This window comes from Oncorhynchus keta, chromosome 28, assembly GCF_023373465.1.
Source record: "Oncorhynchus keta strain PuntledgeMale-10-30-2019 chromosome 28, Oket_V2, whole genome shotgun sequence".
Taxonomy (NCBI): Eukaryota; Metazoa; Chordata; class Actinopteri; order Salmoniformes; family Salmonidae; genus Oncorhynchus; species Oncorhynchus keta.
In genome coordinates this window covers 56,554,624-56,571,163 of record NC_068448.1, presented here as the reverse complement: position 1 = coordinate 56,571,163, position 16,540 = coordinate 56,554,624, and the positions used below count along the sequence as shown (strand labels likewise).

General features: G+C 42.1%; 1 protein-coding gene across 4 annotated transcripts in view; it reads right to left on the bottom strand.

The window, feature by feature from the left end:
- Positions 1–12,441, bottom strand: part of ccny (cyclin Y) — a 64,488-nt gene extending 52,047 nt beyond the window's left edge. For 2 of the 4 annotated variants that reach the window (XM_035741615.2, XM_035741614.2), the window contains exon 1: positions 11,784–12,440. In XM_035741615.2, coding sequence (XP_035597508.1) covers positions 11,784–11,937 — 154 coding nt within the window. In that variant the 5' untranslated portion in view covers positions 11,938–12,440. Of the gene's footprint in view, positions 1–11,783 lie in introns of all 4 variants that reach the window. The other 2 variants (XM_035741613.2, XM_035741616.2) reach the window with 2 other exon arrangements.
- Between the last annotated feature and the right edge of the window lie 4,099 nt (positions 12,442–16,540).

The window sequence follows — 16,540 nt, the reverse complement described above, 5'->3', positions numbered from 1 at the left end:
GGCCGACCTCTCCCATTGTCAGGCCTCCTCCAACGCTCACCACCTAAGCCCCTTTAATTCCAGAAAAAACCCTGACCTCCCTCTGCATCTGGATCCTTGACTTCTGATGGGCCGCCTGAGGGTAGGCAATAACACATCCACCAGCTGATAATCAACATGGGGGCCCCTCAAGGGTGTGTGCTTAGTCCCCTCCTGTACTCTGTTCACCCACGACTGTGTGGCCGTGCAAGACTCCAACACCATCATGAAGTTTGCTGGCAACACGACGGTGGTAGGACTGATCATGACAACAATGCCTATAGAAAGGAGGTCAGAGACTTGGCAGTGTGGTGCTAGGACAACAACTTCTCCCTCAACATCAGCAAGACAAAGGAGCTGATCGGGGACTACAAGACATGGAGGGGGAAGCACGCCCCCATCCACATCTATGGGGCTGTAATGGAGCGGGTCGAGAGATTCAAGTTCCTCGGTATCCACATCATTAGGAATTAAAGGGATACTTCAGGATTTTGGCAATGAAGACCTTTATCTACTTCCCCAGAGTCAGAGGATTTCGTGGATACCATTTCTAACGTCTATCTGCATTAGGGTTACAAAGGGCCGGAAACTTTCCGGGAAATGTCCATGGGAAGATAAGCCCGGGAGTTTTGGGAATTTTTAATATAAATTCTTCAAAAAAGTTTGTTTATAATAGAGTGAACCTTTTCTGTGGGATACACATAAGGCAATTCTAGGTCTTGAGGCATATTTTGGTTAAACTATCCCCAATTCAATGGAATTGCAACCCTCTGCATGCACAGTGCATTCACCATCACATGTGCAGTGCACTCTTCCATCACATGTGCAGCTGATTCTCAAGATCTTGCACACTAATGAGATGCTTTTGAGCCCACACTACTATACTGTATAAGCCATGGACTACATGCTTACTGGTAAGTTTTGATTACAATACTGAGAGGGGTGAATATATTTTATACGACATACATTATTTTTTTGTTAACTAGTAAATAGTATCCTACAGCAAAGTGTGTTTAAATAATTTCTAACTTGTTAACAATTTCTGCTAGTTAGTTTTTGCTACCATGTGGGTTTTAGCTTACTTGAGCCTGCTAACTGAGGAGTGTTAATTCACCTGTTTCCATACATGTTTCATTTTAAAACATGTATCTTACAAAGGAGTTGTTTAATCTAACTGCTTAACTATCTACAGTGGACTAGCCAGTTTCCAGACCTGAACCCAATAGAACATCTTTGGAGGGAGATGAAAGTCCGTATTGCCCAGCGACAGCCCCGAAACCTGAAGGATCTTGAGAAGGTCTGTATGGAGGAGTGGACCATAATCCCTGCTGCAGTGTGTGCAAACCTGGTCAAGGACTACAGGAAAAGTATGATCTCTGTAATTGCAAACAAAGGTTTCTGTACCAAATATTAAGTTCTGCTTTTGTGATGTATCAAATACTTATGTCATGCAATAAAATGCTAATTAATTACTTAAAAATCATACAATGTGATTTTCTGGATTTTTGTTTTAGATTCCATCTCTCACAGTTGAAGTGTACCTATGACAAATTACAGACCTCTACATGCTTTGTAAGTAGGAAAACCTGCAAAATCGGCAGTGTATCAAATACTTGTTCTCCCCACTGTATCTGCACATGGAATTGTATAACTAATTTTTCTCTAATCTTTACTCTAATCACATGTGAAGAATACAAGTGCAAGTTCCATCAGCGCTCACAACAAGAAACATCTGACAAAAGGCCCTCTACTTCTATTTGAGGTGAAAATTATGAATAAGACAATTTATCGATAGCAACAGCTCGTGGTCCTCCTGGAACCATAAGTTTTTTTTTACTCAATGGAGGAACGTAGTTAGAGAAATGCTGATGAATGTCTTGCTTAAGCTGTGTATGCAACTGGTTCACCTCTGATGCTCACACGCACACAATGTGTATTGGAAGAGATTTCTGAATGTTCTTCGCCCAGCAAACACCCCTCCAACTAGACATGCTTGATCTACTCATTTGCTGGATACAGAGTTCAACAGAGTTCAAGTGAAGGTCAAGCAAATCATAGAGAAAAGACCAGTGCAATCATCTCTAATGGGTGTTCGAATGTTCGTGGGCAAGGAATAATTAACTACATCATCTCCACCCCTCAACCAGTATTCTACAAGAGCACAGACACAAGGGACAAGACACACCGGTCTCTACATTGCAGATGAGCTGCAGGCAGTCACCAATGACCTTGGACCACAGAATGCATTTGCACTGGTGACAGACAATGCTACGAACATGAAGGCTGCTTGGTCTAAAGTGGAGGAGTCCTACCCTCACATCACACCCATTGGCTGTGCTACTCATGCATTGAATCTGCTCCTCAAGGACATGATGGCACTGAAAACAATGGATACACACTGCAAGAGAGCCAAGGAAATTGTTAGGTATGTGAAGGGTCATCAAGTTATAGCAGCAATCTACCTCACCAAGCAAGTGAGAAGAATAAGAGCACTACATTGAAGCTGCCAAGCAACACCCGTTGGGGTGGTGTTGTCATCTTGTTGGACAGTCTCCTGGAGGGGAAGGAGGCTCTCCAAGAAATGGCCATATCACAGTCTGCAAATATGGACAGGCCCATCAGGAGGATCCTCCTGGATTATGTATTTTGGGAGAGAGGGGTGAGCAGCCTGAAACTCCTGAAACCTATAGCAGTAGCCATTGCACAGATTGAGGGAGACAATGCTGTCTGATATTAAGGCTCTGCTTGCAGATGTAAGAAAATAAATCCGTACTGCCCTGACCACTTCACTGTTGCTCCAAGCAGAGGAAACTGCAGTTCTGAAATACATCAAAAAGCGTGAAGACTTCTGCCTGAAACCCATACACACTGCAGCGTACATGTTGGACCCCAAGTATGCTGGCAAGAGCATCCTGTCTGGTGCAGAGATCAACAAGGCCTATGGTGTCATCACTACCGTGTCTGGGATGGTGATGCAATATGGCAGTCGTCCCAACATATCTCATCAGCCACCTGGTGGAATGGACTTTGTGGATCTGAGGCTCTTTCCCCTGTTGCCTCCATCATCCTCCAAATCCCACCAACACCAGCCGCCTCAGAGCGCAACTGGTCCTTGTTTGGGAACACACACACCAAAGCACGCAACAGGCTGACCAATACAAGGGTTGAAAAATGTGTGTCCATCTGGGCAAATTTTTGGCTTTTTCAGCCTGACAACGAGCCATCGTCAACAGGGTTGGAAAGTGACAGTGAAGATGAGGCCTCAGAGTCTGATGTTCAAGAGGTGGACATTGAGGAGGTCCAGGGAGAAGACATGGAAGCCTGAGAGGAAGAAAACCAAAGCTGTAGATGCGATGGATCATTTGGGATCATTCAATATTCACTTTTGTTGTTCAGTGAAATCATCCCATGTGAAGAGTCAACTCATTTAATTAAAGTTCAATTCATTACTAAATTGTTTTTAAAATTTATATTGGAAGGATTTAATCATTTGCAATGTCTACTTATGATAAGGTAAAAGGTTTGTCTCCATATGACACGATAAATATATCAAATGCAAAAACATCTACATTTAAATTGCAAACTACCTGCCCTCCAGGACACCTACACCACCCGATGTCACAGGAAGGCCAAAAATATCATCAAGGACAATAACCACCCGAGCCACTGCCTGTTCACCCCACTATCATCCTGCTAGATAAAGGGCCTCATTGCCAAAATCCCAAAGTATCCCTTTTAACTCTGCATTGTTGGGAAAAAGACCCGTAAGTAAGCATTTCACTGTTAGTCTACACCTGTTGTTTACAAAGCATGTGACTAATTATTTATTTGACATCACTGAATTCATGTGCCCGAAGCCTGTAACTCCAGATACGGAGTTAAAACACTGGGTAGGTAACAGGGTTAGGAGTTGAGGCTGTAGTGTGTGTTTTTTACCCAACATCTGTGTTACGTGAATACCGGTTGGTTTCTCTGATTGTGAGTCACAGGTTGCATCTCAAAATGCTACCCTATTCCCTATGTAGTGCACTACCTTTGACCAGAGTGCTGTGGGCCCTGGTTGGGCACTAAATAGGGAATAGGATGCCATGTGGGCCGCAGAAAGAGGACTCAGTAACAATGCTGGTGTTAATGACTGGTGACTCATCTCATTAGTCATTTCCTATGCAGCTTCCCAGGGGCTTACTGACGGTACAAACTGTCTGGAGACGCCACCCTACTCATCACAATGGTCTCTCAAATCAAATCAAAGTTTATTTGTCACGTGCGCCGAATACAACAGGTGTAGTAGACCTTACAGTGAAATGCTTACTTACAGGCTCTAACCAATAGTGTGAAAAAAATGTGTGTGTGTGTGTGTGTGTGTGTGTGTGTATAGGTAAGTAAAGAAATAAAACAACTGTAAAAAGACGTTTAAAAATAAGAGTAGCAAGGCTTTATACAGCCACCTGTTAGTCAGGCTTATTGAGGTAGTATGTACATGTAGGTATGGTTAAAGTGATTATGCATATATGATGAACAGAGAGTAGCAGTAGTGTAAAAGAGGGGTTGGCGGGTGGAGGGACAAAATGCAGATAGCCCGGTTAGCCAATGTGCGGGAGCACTCTCTCACACGTACCTCTAACACATGGATGATACTATTACTTATAGGTCATTATTCATCATCACTTGTCTGCATTCTCAAACTGTCCTAGTAGTTAGCCTAGAATCCAAACGGACTATCGCTCCTTTTCACTAGGGCTTCACAATGAAACAGAGCAACATTCAGTTTGGATTCCAGGCTACCTGTATACCTGTTCACTGCAATCATCCTACATTCTCCTGGTAAACTGAATCTACTAGAGCCTGACTGATATATAGGTTCACCGATGTTAACAGGCGATATTAGCCTTTTACCTCTATATCGATACCTGCTGATGACTCCACAATAACTGATATTGAATAAATAGGATGAGAAAAGGGAACCTCATGCTGATCTGAACACTTCTGGCCATTCTCATGATGTGTCATTATTGTCACAATGTATTAAATCAACATTTAAAGCATAGTTATTGGACAGTTGCTCTTTTGGATGGCAATTGATGAGAATTCAGAATGGAAAAAATGACTAGTTTTCATTTCCCTGTAGTAAAACAGTATATCGGGCCCATATATCAGTATAGGTAATTTCCCCCCCCCAAAAAATGTAACTCAAAAAACACATCGGTCGGGCTCTAAAATCTACATCTCATCATTATAGACTAACACGGAACCCAAACCAGCTGTGTGCTTGCGCCATCATGCATAAATGTATTTTGTCCCCCCACACCAAACGTGATCACGACACGCAGGTTAAAATATCAAAACAAACTCTGCACCAGTTACATTAATTTGAGGACAGGTCAAAAAGCATTAAACATTAATGGCAATTTAGCTAGCGAGCTTGCACTCGCTAGCTAATTTGTCCTATTTAGCTAGCTTGCTGTTCAATATAAACATTGAGTTGTTATTTTCCCTGAAATGCACAAGGTCCTCTGCTCCGACAATTAATCCACATATAAAACGGTCAACTAAATCATTTCTAGTCATCTCTCCTCCTTCTAGGCTTTTTCTTCTTTTGACTTTATATTGCGATTGGCAACTTTCATAAATTAGGTGCATTACTGCCACTGACCTCGTTCGTCTTTCAGTCACCCATGTGGGTATAACATTTACATTACATTTACATTTAAGTCATTTAGCAGACGCTCTTATCCAGAGCGACTTACAAATTGGTGCATTCACCTTATGACATCCACCAATGAGGAGATGGCACGTGGGTACCTGCTTCTATAAATCTGGAAGGGAGCTCTGCTTGCTTAAAAACATTTAACAGCTGTAGAGCACACTCGCTGCATTAAACTCACACCAGATTAGGGCTGTAGCCTGGCCAGCTCCAAACACACACAGGCTGGTGCGGGATAAACACAACAGTGATGCGCGGGCTGACTCACAACCCTCAGCCCCCGCGGTTATAGCCGCAGGGCGGGCGGGTTTAAAGTCAAGACATACTGTGTGGATGAAGGGCGGGTGGCGGGTTGAATAAAGAGAAAACAATAGCCTACCTTAAAGTTGCACTATGGAGAAATCGCTCAGCCATTTCCTGGTTTCTAAAATTTAATAGTTTGCTTAATTTCAGTTTTTGATACAGAATAAGCTACTATAGTGTAGAGAATCATTGTACCGTCTAAACCACTGTGAAATATATTTTCCATAAGCACAAATATGGTTGATTCAGCTGTTTGAAGCTGGTGTACAAAACCGAAAGTAAAAGACTCAAACTTAACGGGAAGCATAGAAATAGCAAACATAGAGCAGCTACCGCTTTAGTCTTGCTTTCAAGTAGAATGATAGATGTATAACTCACATTTCCATGTGAATTTGGTCAGGTCGCCCAAAAAGTGACATATAGCCACTTTAAAAGAAATCCATAAACATATAATTATTGTGAAATAAATGTATATATATAATTTAATAAAAATATATATAAATATATAAATATATATAATTTAAAAAAATATATATATATAGCCTAAAATAATGAATAGCCTAAAATAATGAAATAAAAACCTAAATGTAGCATATATATATATATATATATATATATATATAGCCTAAAATAATGAAATAAAAACCTAAATGTAGCATATATATATAGCCTAAAATAATGAAATAAAAACCTAAATGTAGCATATATATATATATATGCTACATTTAGGTTTTTATTTCATTATTTTAGGCTATCTGGCATTAGTGCATAAGTCTAAGCTTTGGGGCCTAATTATACACGCACTAAATAGCCTACACACCAACCACCAAATGCTTTTGGGAACGGGCAGAAAAAGTGAACTCCGATCCACTGAGGGAAAATGGACAATGTCAGAGTTTAATTCATGAAGAGAAAAGCTGCAAAAAGGAGAGTTGAAAATAAAGAGGAGGGCCATAAAAGGAGTGTTTTAAAAATATTTGGTGAAGTGGTAAAAGAGGATGATTGTGAGGCGACTGTCAAAAGAAGGAGACTTCAAATCAGGGGTGCAACTTTCACAAAAAATGTGTCCCCCCGTTTTATCCTTGGAATGTGATACAAAATGAGGTAACGGTATGCTTTAGGACCAAGTGGACGGCTCCGAGCGTCGTGTAGGCTGTTTGGAGTGTTTAGCCGAATGGATAAAATAAAATATACACTGCTCAAAAAAAATAAAGGGAACACTTAAACAACACAATGCAACTCCAAGTCAATCACACTTCTGTGAAATCAAACTGTCCACTTAGGAAGCAACACTGATTGACAATACATTTCACATGCTGTTGTGCAAATGGAATAGACAACAGGTGGAAATTATAGGCAATTAGCAAGACATCCCCAATAAAGGAGTGGTTCTGCAGGTGGTGACCACAGGCCACTTCTCAGTTCCTATGCTTCCTGGCTGATATTTTGTTCACTTTTGAATGCTGGCGGTGCTTTCACTCTAGTGGTAGCATGAGACGGAGTCTACAACCCACACAAGTGGCTCAGGTAGTGCAGCTCATCCAGGATGGCACATCAATGCTGTGGCAAGAAGGTTTGCTGTGTCTGTCAGCGTAGTGTCCAGAGCATGGAGGTGCTACCAAGAGACAGGCCAGTACATCAGGAGACGTGGAGGAGGCCTTCCGAGGGCAACAACCCAGCAGCAGGACCGCTACCTCCACCTTTGTGCAAGGAGAAGCAGGAGGAGCACTGCCAGAGCCCTGCAAAATGACCTCCAGCAGGCCACAAATGTGCATGTGTCTGCTCAAACGGTCAGAAACAAACTCCATGAGGGTGGTATGAGGGCCCGACGTCCACAGGTGGGGGTTGTGCTTACAGCCCAACACCGTGCGGGACGTTTGGCATTTGCCAAAGAAGACCAAGATTGGCAAATTCGCCACTGGCGCCCTGAGCTCTTCACAGATTAAAGCAGGTTCACACTGAGCACATGTGACAGATGTGACAGTCTGGAGATGCCGTGGAGAACATTCTGCTGCCTGCAACATCCTCCAGCATGACCGGTTTGGCGGTGGGTCAGTCATGGTGTGGCATTTATTTGGGGGGCCACACAGCCCTCCATGTGCTCGCCAGAGGTAGCCTGACTGCCATTAGGTACCGAGATGAGATCCTCAGACCCCTTGTGAGACCATATGCTGGTGCGGTTGGCCCTGGGTTCCTCCTAATGCTAGACAATGCTAGACCTCATGTGGCTGGAGTGTGTCAGCACGCCCGTTCCCCAGACCTGAATCCAATTGAGCACATCTGGGACATCATGTCTCGCTCCATCAACCAGTGCCACGTTGCACCACAGACTGTCCAGGAGTTGGCGGATGCTTTACTCCAGGTCTGGGAGGAGATCCCTCAGGAGACCATCCGCCACCTCATCAGGAGCATGCCCAGGCGTTGTAGGGAGGTCATACAGGCACGTGGAGGCCACACACACTACTGAGCCTTATTTTGACTTGTTTTAAGGACATTACATCAAAGTTGGATCAGCCTGTAGTGTAGTTTTCCACTTTAATTTTGAGTGTGACTCCAAATCCAGACCTCCATGGGTTGATACATTTGATTTCCATTGATAATTTGTGTGTGATTTTGTTGTCAGCACATTCAACTATGTAAAGAAAAAAATATTAAATAAGAATATTTCATTCATTCAGATCTAGGATGAGTTATTTTAATGTTCCCTTTATTTTTTTGAGCAGTGTATATAGAACCAGTCAAAAGTTTGGACACACTTACTCATTAAAGGGTTTTTCTTTATTTTATAAAACAATTTTCTACATTGTAGAATAATAGTGAAGACACCAACACTATGAAATAACACATATGGAATTAATGTAATAACCAAAAAATAGTGTTAAACAAATCATTTTATATTTGAGTCTTCATAGTAGCCACCCTTTGCCTTGACAGCTTTGCACACACTTGGCATTCTTTCAACCAGCTTCATGAGGTAATCACCTGGAATGCATTTCAATTAAGAGATGTGCCTTGTTAAAAGTTCATTTGTGGAATTTCATTCCTTCTTAATGCATTTGAGCCAATCAGTTGTGTTGTGACAAGGGAAGGATGGTATACAGAAGATAGCCCTATTTGGTTAAAGACCAAGTCCATATTATGACAAGAACAGCTCAAATAAACAAAGAGAAATGACAGTCCATCATTACTTTAAGACATGAAGGTCAGTCAATCCAGAAAATTTCAAGAACTTTGAAAGTTTCTTCAAGTGCTGTAACAAAAACCATCAAACGCTATGATGAAACTGGCTCTCATGAGGACCGCCATAGGAAAGGAAGACATTTACATTACATTTACATTTAAGTCATTTAGCAGACGCTCTTATCCAGAGCGACTTACAAATTGGTGCATTCACCTTATGACATCCACCAAGAGTTATCTCTGCTGTAGATGAGAAGTTCATTAGATTTAACTGCACCTCAGATTGCAGCCCAAATAAATGCTTCACAGAGTTCAAGTAACAGACAAATCTCAACATCAAGTTCAGAGGAGACTGTGTGAATCAGGTCTTCATGGTTGAATTGCTGCAAAGAAACCACTACTAAAGGACACCAATGAGAAGAATAGACTTGCTTGGGCCAAGAAACATGATCAGTGGAAATCTGTCTTTTGGTCTGATGAATCCAAATTTCAGATTTTTGGTTCCAACCACCGTGCCTTTGTGAGACACAGAACAGGTGAACAGAGGATCTCCGCATGTGTGGGTCCCACCGTGAAGGATGGAGGAGGAGGTGTGATGGTGCTTTGCTGGTGACACTGTCAGTGATTTATTTAGAATTCAAGGCTCACTTAACCAGCATAGCTACCACAGCATCCTGCAGCGATACGCCATCAGATCTGGTTTGCGCTTAGTGGGACTATCATTTGTTTTTCAACAGAACAATGACTCAAAACACACCTCTAGGCTGTGCAAGGGCTATTTGACCAAGGAGAGTGATGGAGAGCTGCATCAGATGACCTGGCCTCCACAATCACCCGACCTCAAACTAATTGAGATGGTTTCGGATGAGTTGGACCGCAGAGTGAAGGAAAAGCAGAAAACAAGTGCTCAGCATATGTGGGAACTCCTTCAAGATTGTTGGAAAAGCATTCCCCATGAAGCTGGTTGAGAGAATGCCAAGAGTGTGCAAAACTGTCATCAAGGCAAAGGGTGGCTACTTTGAAGAATCTCAAATATATTTTGATTTTGTTTCACACTTCTTTGGTTTACTACATGATTCCATAGTTTTGATGTCTTCACTATTATTCTACAATGTGGAAAATAGTAAAAATAAAGAAAAACCCTTGAATGAGTAGGTGTGTTCAAATTTTTGACTGCTACTGTATATATGTCCCCCCACTTCTTAAATTAAACTGAAATCTGGACACTGACTGTAGGTCTATAACCTTTCACATAACCTTAATATTAACTTCTGCTAAATGGAGCATTTCTTGCAGTAAAATTATACACCAAATGTAAAGCAACATTTTTACTCAGGAACAGGAGTAAAGAAGTATGATGCATTTCTTTCACCAGAGAGAAATGAGAATAATCGACATCCGCATGGGGAGCTGTTGTTGTTGGGGGTTAACTGCCTTGCTCAAGAACAGAGCAGCATGTTTTTACACCTTGCCGGCTCAGGGATTCAAACCAGCAACGTTTTGGTTACTGTCCTAATGCTCTTAACCGCTAGGCTTCCTGCCACAGATACCATCTGTAGAGGTGTTATCATTATCAGCTTCATAAAAGCTCATAGTAGGCTATTTCAACTACATAAAATATGCATCCAAGCCAAACTGAATTCTATCGATCTATGATGAGTTTATTTAGTCTTCTAGGGCAACATTTCATGACAGAAGAGAAGCTGAATGTACTTAATTATAGGCAAGTTGACTAACAAATCACCTACCAAAATGTTGGAAATTATCAGCAGAAACATATCTAAAATCAGGCAACAAAAAATCTTGCTCCCCCTGTCAAAAAAATCATTCCGCAATATCTGACTGTAGCCCACAGCGCATGTTCTATATGAGCAGGTCGGGTGCAGGCCTCAGATTTTCACATACAGTTGAGCGGTTGCGGATTGGTTATTAGAAATTTCAGGCTGGTGCAGGTGAACAAACAGCTGAACCGCACACCACTAACACACACACACACACACACACAGATAGTGGACTCCATAAGCTCTCTGGTCCTCCCATAACACACCCATTGCATGGAAGGGCCCTATGGAGGGGCCCAGAGTAGAGGACTCGACTCTCCCCAGTTCCGACCAACACACACACAAACCCAGGAAGGCAGTCCAGCCCAGCCCCGGTCCCACAGGCACTGACAGACGTCACAGGATGCATTCTGAATGGCACCCTATTTCCTATATAGTGCACTATTGGGCCTTGGGAATAGGGTGCCATTTGGGGGTGGGGGATTCTCATAATGGATAACTGAATGAGCAAGTTATGGGATTTTTTTATTTAGGAGCCAAGCATGTGGATTCTTTTCTGGGTATGAGGGAAATGACTGCATTGCAAGAACAGTTGTTTAAGTAGTTTTTTTCTGTTTCATGTGCATTGCCCCATCTAAATGGTGTTTTCCATAATCATGACATTAACCATCAATTTCCTTTAGCATAACATGTTATAGGCCCCAACCAAATATAGGCTATTAACAACAACAAAAATCACATTCAATAACACTTAAACCTCGCATGAGTGTGGGAAGAACACATGACTTATGTCCTACCGTCCATATTCTCTCTGTCGCTGATGTGTTGTAGGTTGCAGCCCGTATCCTCTCTACTCAGCTCCGCTTCAGGGCGGTAGGGTTCTAGCCTCGAATGGGCATTTCTCCGGATCTTGGGGCTCGACGATACGCAGCAGGAGGTGGTGTTCCCCATCGTTAGGTCCCTGTAGTAGGCTAAAAATGCTAAAGTATATTTTCCGTCAGCGTCTTCCTAGGTCTCGAAACGGATGGATGAGAGAGATATAGGGCGTAAACGCGGATTCTTTGTCAGCGCGCGGGTAGATCGAACGAATATTTCTGCAGCTCTATTACACACCCGTGTCCGGTCCTGACTTGAGGCAGCTGTAACATAGAGCCATTTAAAACTAGAAGGAACAAATACATCAGAATGCTAGGCTACTCCCCCTGAGCCAAATCCCCCCGCGGACCCAGAAATCTGCTCTGCCCACGCAATCTCCAGGTTTACCGTCGGCTGTTGCCTTACAATTTGAACCAAATCTGCAATGTCGTTTTAATCATTTTAGAACTATTCGAATAAAACTCTGATCTCGTTCAAGATAGATACAGCGCTGCATTGTAACCGACGCATTCCGTTTGTCAGTGGAGCAAGCAACACTTACAGCAAGCAACACTGTAGCCGTTTGATGGAAAAGGTTCCGGTTCAAGTGGGTGGTTACAAACTAGCTCGCTCAAATACATGAGAAAGGACCATACCATACTGTAGCCTAGGTTTACTTTTCCCTCTCTTCAAGTAATGAATTGTGTGCCATTCAAAACATTCTACAGTGTTAAAAATTATATTTGAATCCCCATCAATTGATTGAAGACCAGCCATCCGTTAATCTATTGTAGGGCTATCGAATGTGGTTGAAAATGGCCTGTTGCCATTAATTAACAGTAAATGCCTCTGTGAGATTATCTGGGATTAGTGAATGTTAATGTAAACAGAAAGGAATCCTGATGTATAATCCATTATAGTGATTGGCACACTTTCATCTGGCAGAGGTTCAATGTCTTGACATGCCTCTATAGACTGAACTGTGTTCACAACAATGTATAGAAATGGGGCATATGTGAAATACGAGCTATAATGCACTGTAGTAGTTACATTGGTATCAGCAGATCTATATATATTGTCTGCTGTGGTGCTTTAGTGCGTCCTACTGGTGCAGACATCTCATTACAAGCCAGAAACAAAATACAAATGTTGAAAAATACTAAATCAAGAGACTTGTTTTGTGATGCTGTTGAACTGAGTGGGGAGCAGTGCAGGTCTACTGCAAGCGGTTTTACATTCACAGTCACTAGCCTCAGTAAACACAAAACCAACTGATGCACATTTTGAAGTCTGCAAGGTTTGAAAATCTGGGCTCCCGAGTGGTGCAGCGGTCTAAGGCACTGCGTCTCAGTGCTCGAGGTGTCACTACTGACCCTGGTTCAATTCCAAGCTGTATCACAACCTGGCCATGACTGGGAGTCCCATAGGGCGGTGCACAATTGGCCCAGCATCATCTGGGTTTGGCCGGGGTAGGCCGTCATTGTAAAAAATAATTTGTTCTTTATTGACTTGCCTAGTTAAATAAATAAAAATTGAAAGTGCGAACTGACAGAGGATCTGTGAGAGAGACTTTGCTTACTCTGGGAGAAGTTTTAGGGGTAAAGGGTTGTAGGTCTTTATTGCATACCCTTACTTACAGTGGTTATAGGCTAAAGAAAGCCTTGCACTGAGGATTAAGATGACGTTTGAATGGTCAAGTAGCACTTGTAAATGTATCCACATGGTGGAGAAAGGATCTCATATCAAAATCATGTGATAACACAGTTTTGTCATTCAGCAGACACTCTAATCCAGAGTGATTTACAGGAGCAATTAAGGTTAAGTGCCTTGCTCAAGGGCACATCAACAGAGTTTTCAGCTAGAACGCTCAGGAATTCAAACCTGCAAACTTCCAGTTACTGATCCAACGCTCTTAATCACTAGGCTACCTGCCGCCCACTGTCCACTAGGGAGAGCAAGCGTCTTACATGGAAAATTACTAAATTACTATTTTGAGCCTCAAAATAGTAGCCTATACTGCTTTTCTGCAATTCAACCACAGACACATTATTTGTGTGTCAAACTGTTCAGCCTCAGATATTGGACACATTACTCTCAGAAATCCTCTCCTCATGTTCTACTGCACTGTCTTTTCTCTCTGAATGGTAGTGAGTTCAGCTTGTTGTTTCATAATTAGGGGTTAAATAGGGACATAGCCACAGGAACTAGGGGTGCTGAGGGCGCTGCAGCACCCCCTGAAAAATCAGAATAAAAAAAAAACAATCCTAAAAAAAAAAAATTCTCACAAAAGTAGTGCTCTGGGGCTTTACTCGTCCTGTATCAGCGGACCGATATAGAAAGGAAAGGGAAAGGGAAGGGAAGGGAAAGGGAAAGAATACAACTGAATGTATTCAACTGAAATGTCTCTTCCACATGTAACCTAACCCCTCTGAATCAGAGAGGTGCGGGGAGCTGCCTTAATCCACATCCACGTCTTTGGCACCCAGGGAACAGTGGGTTAACTGCCTTGTTCAGGGGCAGAACGATAGAGGCTTATATATATTTAAAAAATGGTCGCCAATGGGTTCAGGGACCAATAACAATGGGAATTACAACACAAAACATAATGTGATTGTTAGAAATCTAACCAATAGGAGGCAATTTTGAAACTTATAAAAACCTCCTTAAACCTTCAAATCCGTAAACCCTCAAGACGGTGGAGTTGAATTTCCTTTTCACACTCACAATCAGAGGTAAAATGAATGATACAATGTATCGTCGCCCAAATATGATAAACATGTAACAGCCAGAGCTCACCATACAAAAAAATACAAAAAACAAACGAAACAACGTCGCTTTCACCCAGTGGCACAAATATCATTTTGCCATTAAATAAACATTTTCTAGGTGCACTGGTGCCTAGAGATTATCTCAAATTCCCGAGAACCTTCAACAACGTTTGTGATAAGTGCATCGAGGCATGGATGCTTGTACAGTAAGCTAAATTGTTATCAACAGGAGCAAAAGGTGAGAGAAAAAAAGACTCCATGCATCAATACCGTGGCAGCCTTGAGGACTGTACAATCATAGTGTCTTATTCAAAGTACAGCACAGCATGTTCTGTAAAGAAAACCAAGCCAAGACTGACAATCAACAGAACAAGGTGATAAATCTCCCACCCAAGTCAGAGTGGTACACAAACAGTACACAGCTTGGCCCTTGGATAAGCGATTAAGTTGGCAAATGTTAAATAACCCGATTGATAGTGATGTGTCTGTGCCAGGCATTATAACAAGTAGTCAATGTTAGTTATCCAATAGCCTCATATGATGCTGAGATTAAATTGTAGCTAATTACTTTAACATATTTGAAAACTCTTACTTTTCAGGTACACATTGCCTTCAGAAAGGATTCAGACCCCTTGACTTTTTCCACATTTTATTACGTTACAGCCTTATCCTAAAATTGATTGTGAAAAATGTTTCTCTCATCAATCTACACACAATACCCCATAATGAGAACACAAAAACTGTTTAAAAAAATACATAAATAAACTGAAATATCACATTTTCATAAGTATTCAGACCCCTTAATCAGTAGTTTGTTGAAGCACCTTTGGCAGCGACTACAGTCTCGAGTCTTCTTGGGTTTGACGCTACAAGCTTGGCACACCTGTATTTGGGGAGTTTCTCCCATTGTTCTCTGCAGATCCTCTCAAGCTCTGTCAGGTTGGATGGGGCACGTTAATGCACAGCTATTTTCAGGTCTCTCCAGAGATGTTCCACCGGGCTCTGGCTGGGCCACTCAAGGACATTCAGACTTATCCCAAAGCCCCCCTCCCCTGCGATGTCTTGGCTGTGTGCTTAGGGTCGTTGTCCTGTTGATAGGTGAACCTTCGCCGCAGTCTGAGGTCCTGAGCAGGTTTTCATCAAGGATCGCTCTGTACTTTGCTCCGTTCATCTTTGCCTCGATCCTGACTAGCAGTACCTGCCGCTGAAAAACATCCACACAGCATGATGCTGCCACTACCATGCTTCACCGTAGGGATGGTGCCAGGTTTCCTCCAGACATGACGCTTGGCATGTTTTGGTACCCTTTCCCAGATCTGTGCCTCGACACAATCCCGTCTTGGAGCTCTACGGACAATTCCTTCGACCTCATGGCTTGGTTTTTGCTGTGATATGCACTGTCAACTGTGGGACCTTTTATAGACAGTTGTGTGCCATTCCAAATCATGTCCAATCAATTGAATTTACCACAGGTGGACTCCAATCAAGTTGTAGAAACATCTCAAGGATGATCAATGGAAACAGGATGCACCTGAGCTCAACTTCGAGTCTCATAGCAAAGGGTCTGAATACTTATGCAAATAAGGTGTTTCTGTTTTTTATTTATCTATTAAAATTTCTAAAAACCCGTTTTCGCTTTGTCATTATGCGGTCTTGTGTGTAGAATGCCGAGGACATTTTATTTAATCCATTTTAGAATAAGGCTGTAACGTAACAACATTTGGAATATTCTAGGGGTCTGAATACTTTCTGAATGCACTGTATATGTATCAAATGTAATTAATCAAATGTATATTCACAGCTGGAGATTTGGTACAGGCAGGCATTTTATGATGCATCTTTTGTAAGTAAGCAAATGTTTTCATTCATTGTAAAGTACCTGGGACAGGGAGCCCATTATTGCATTAAAATCATGTGTTACTGCAACTAAC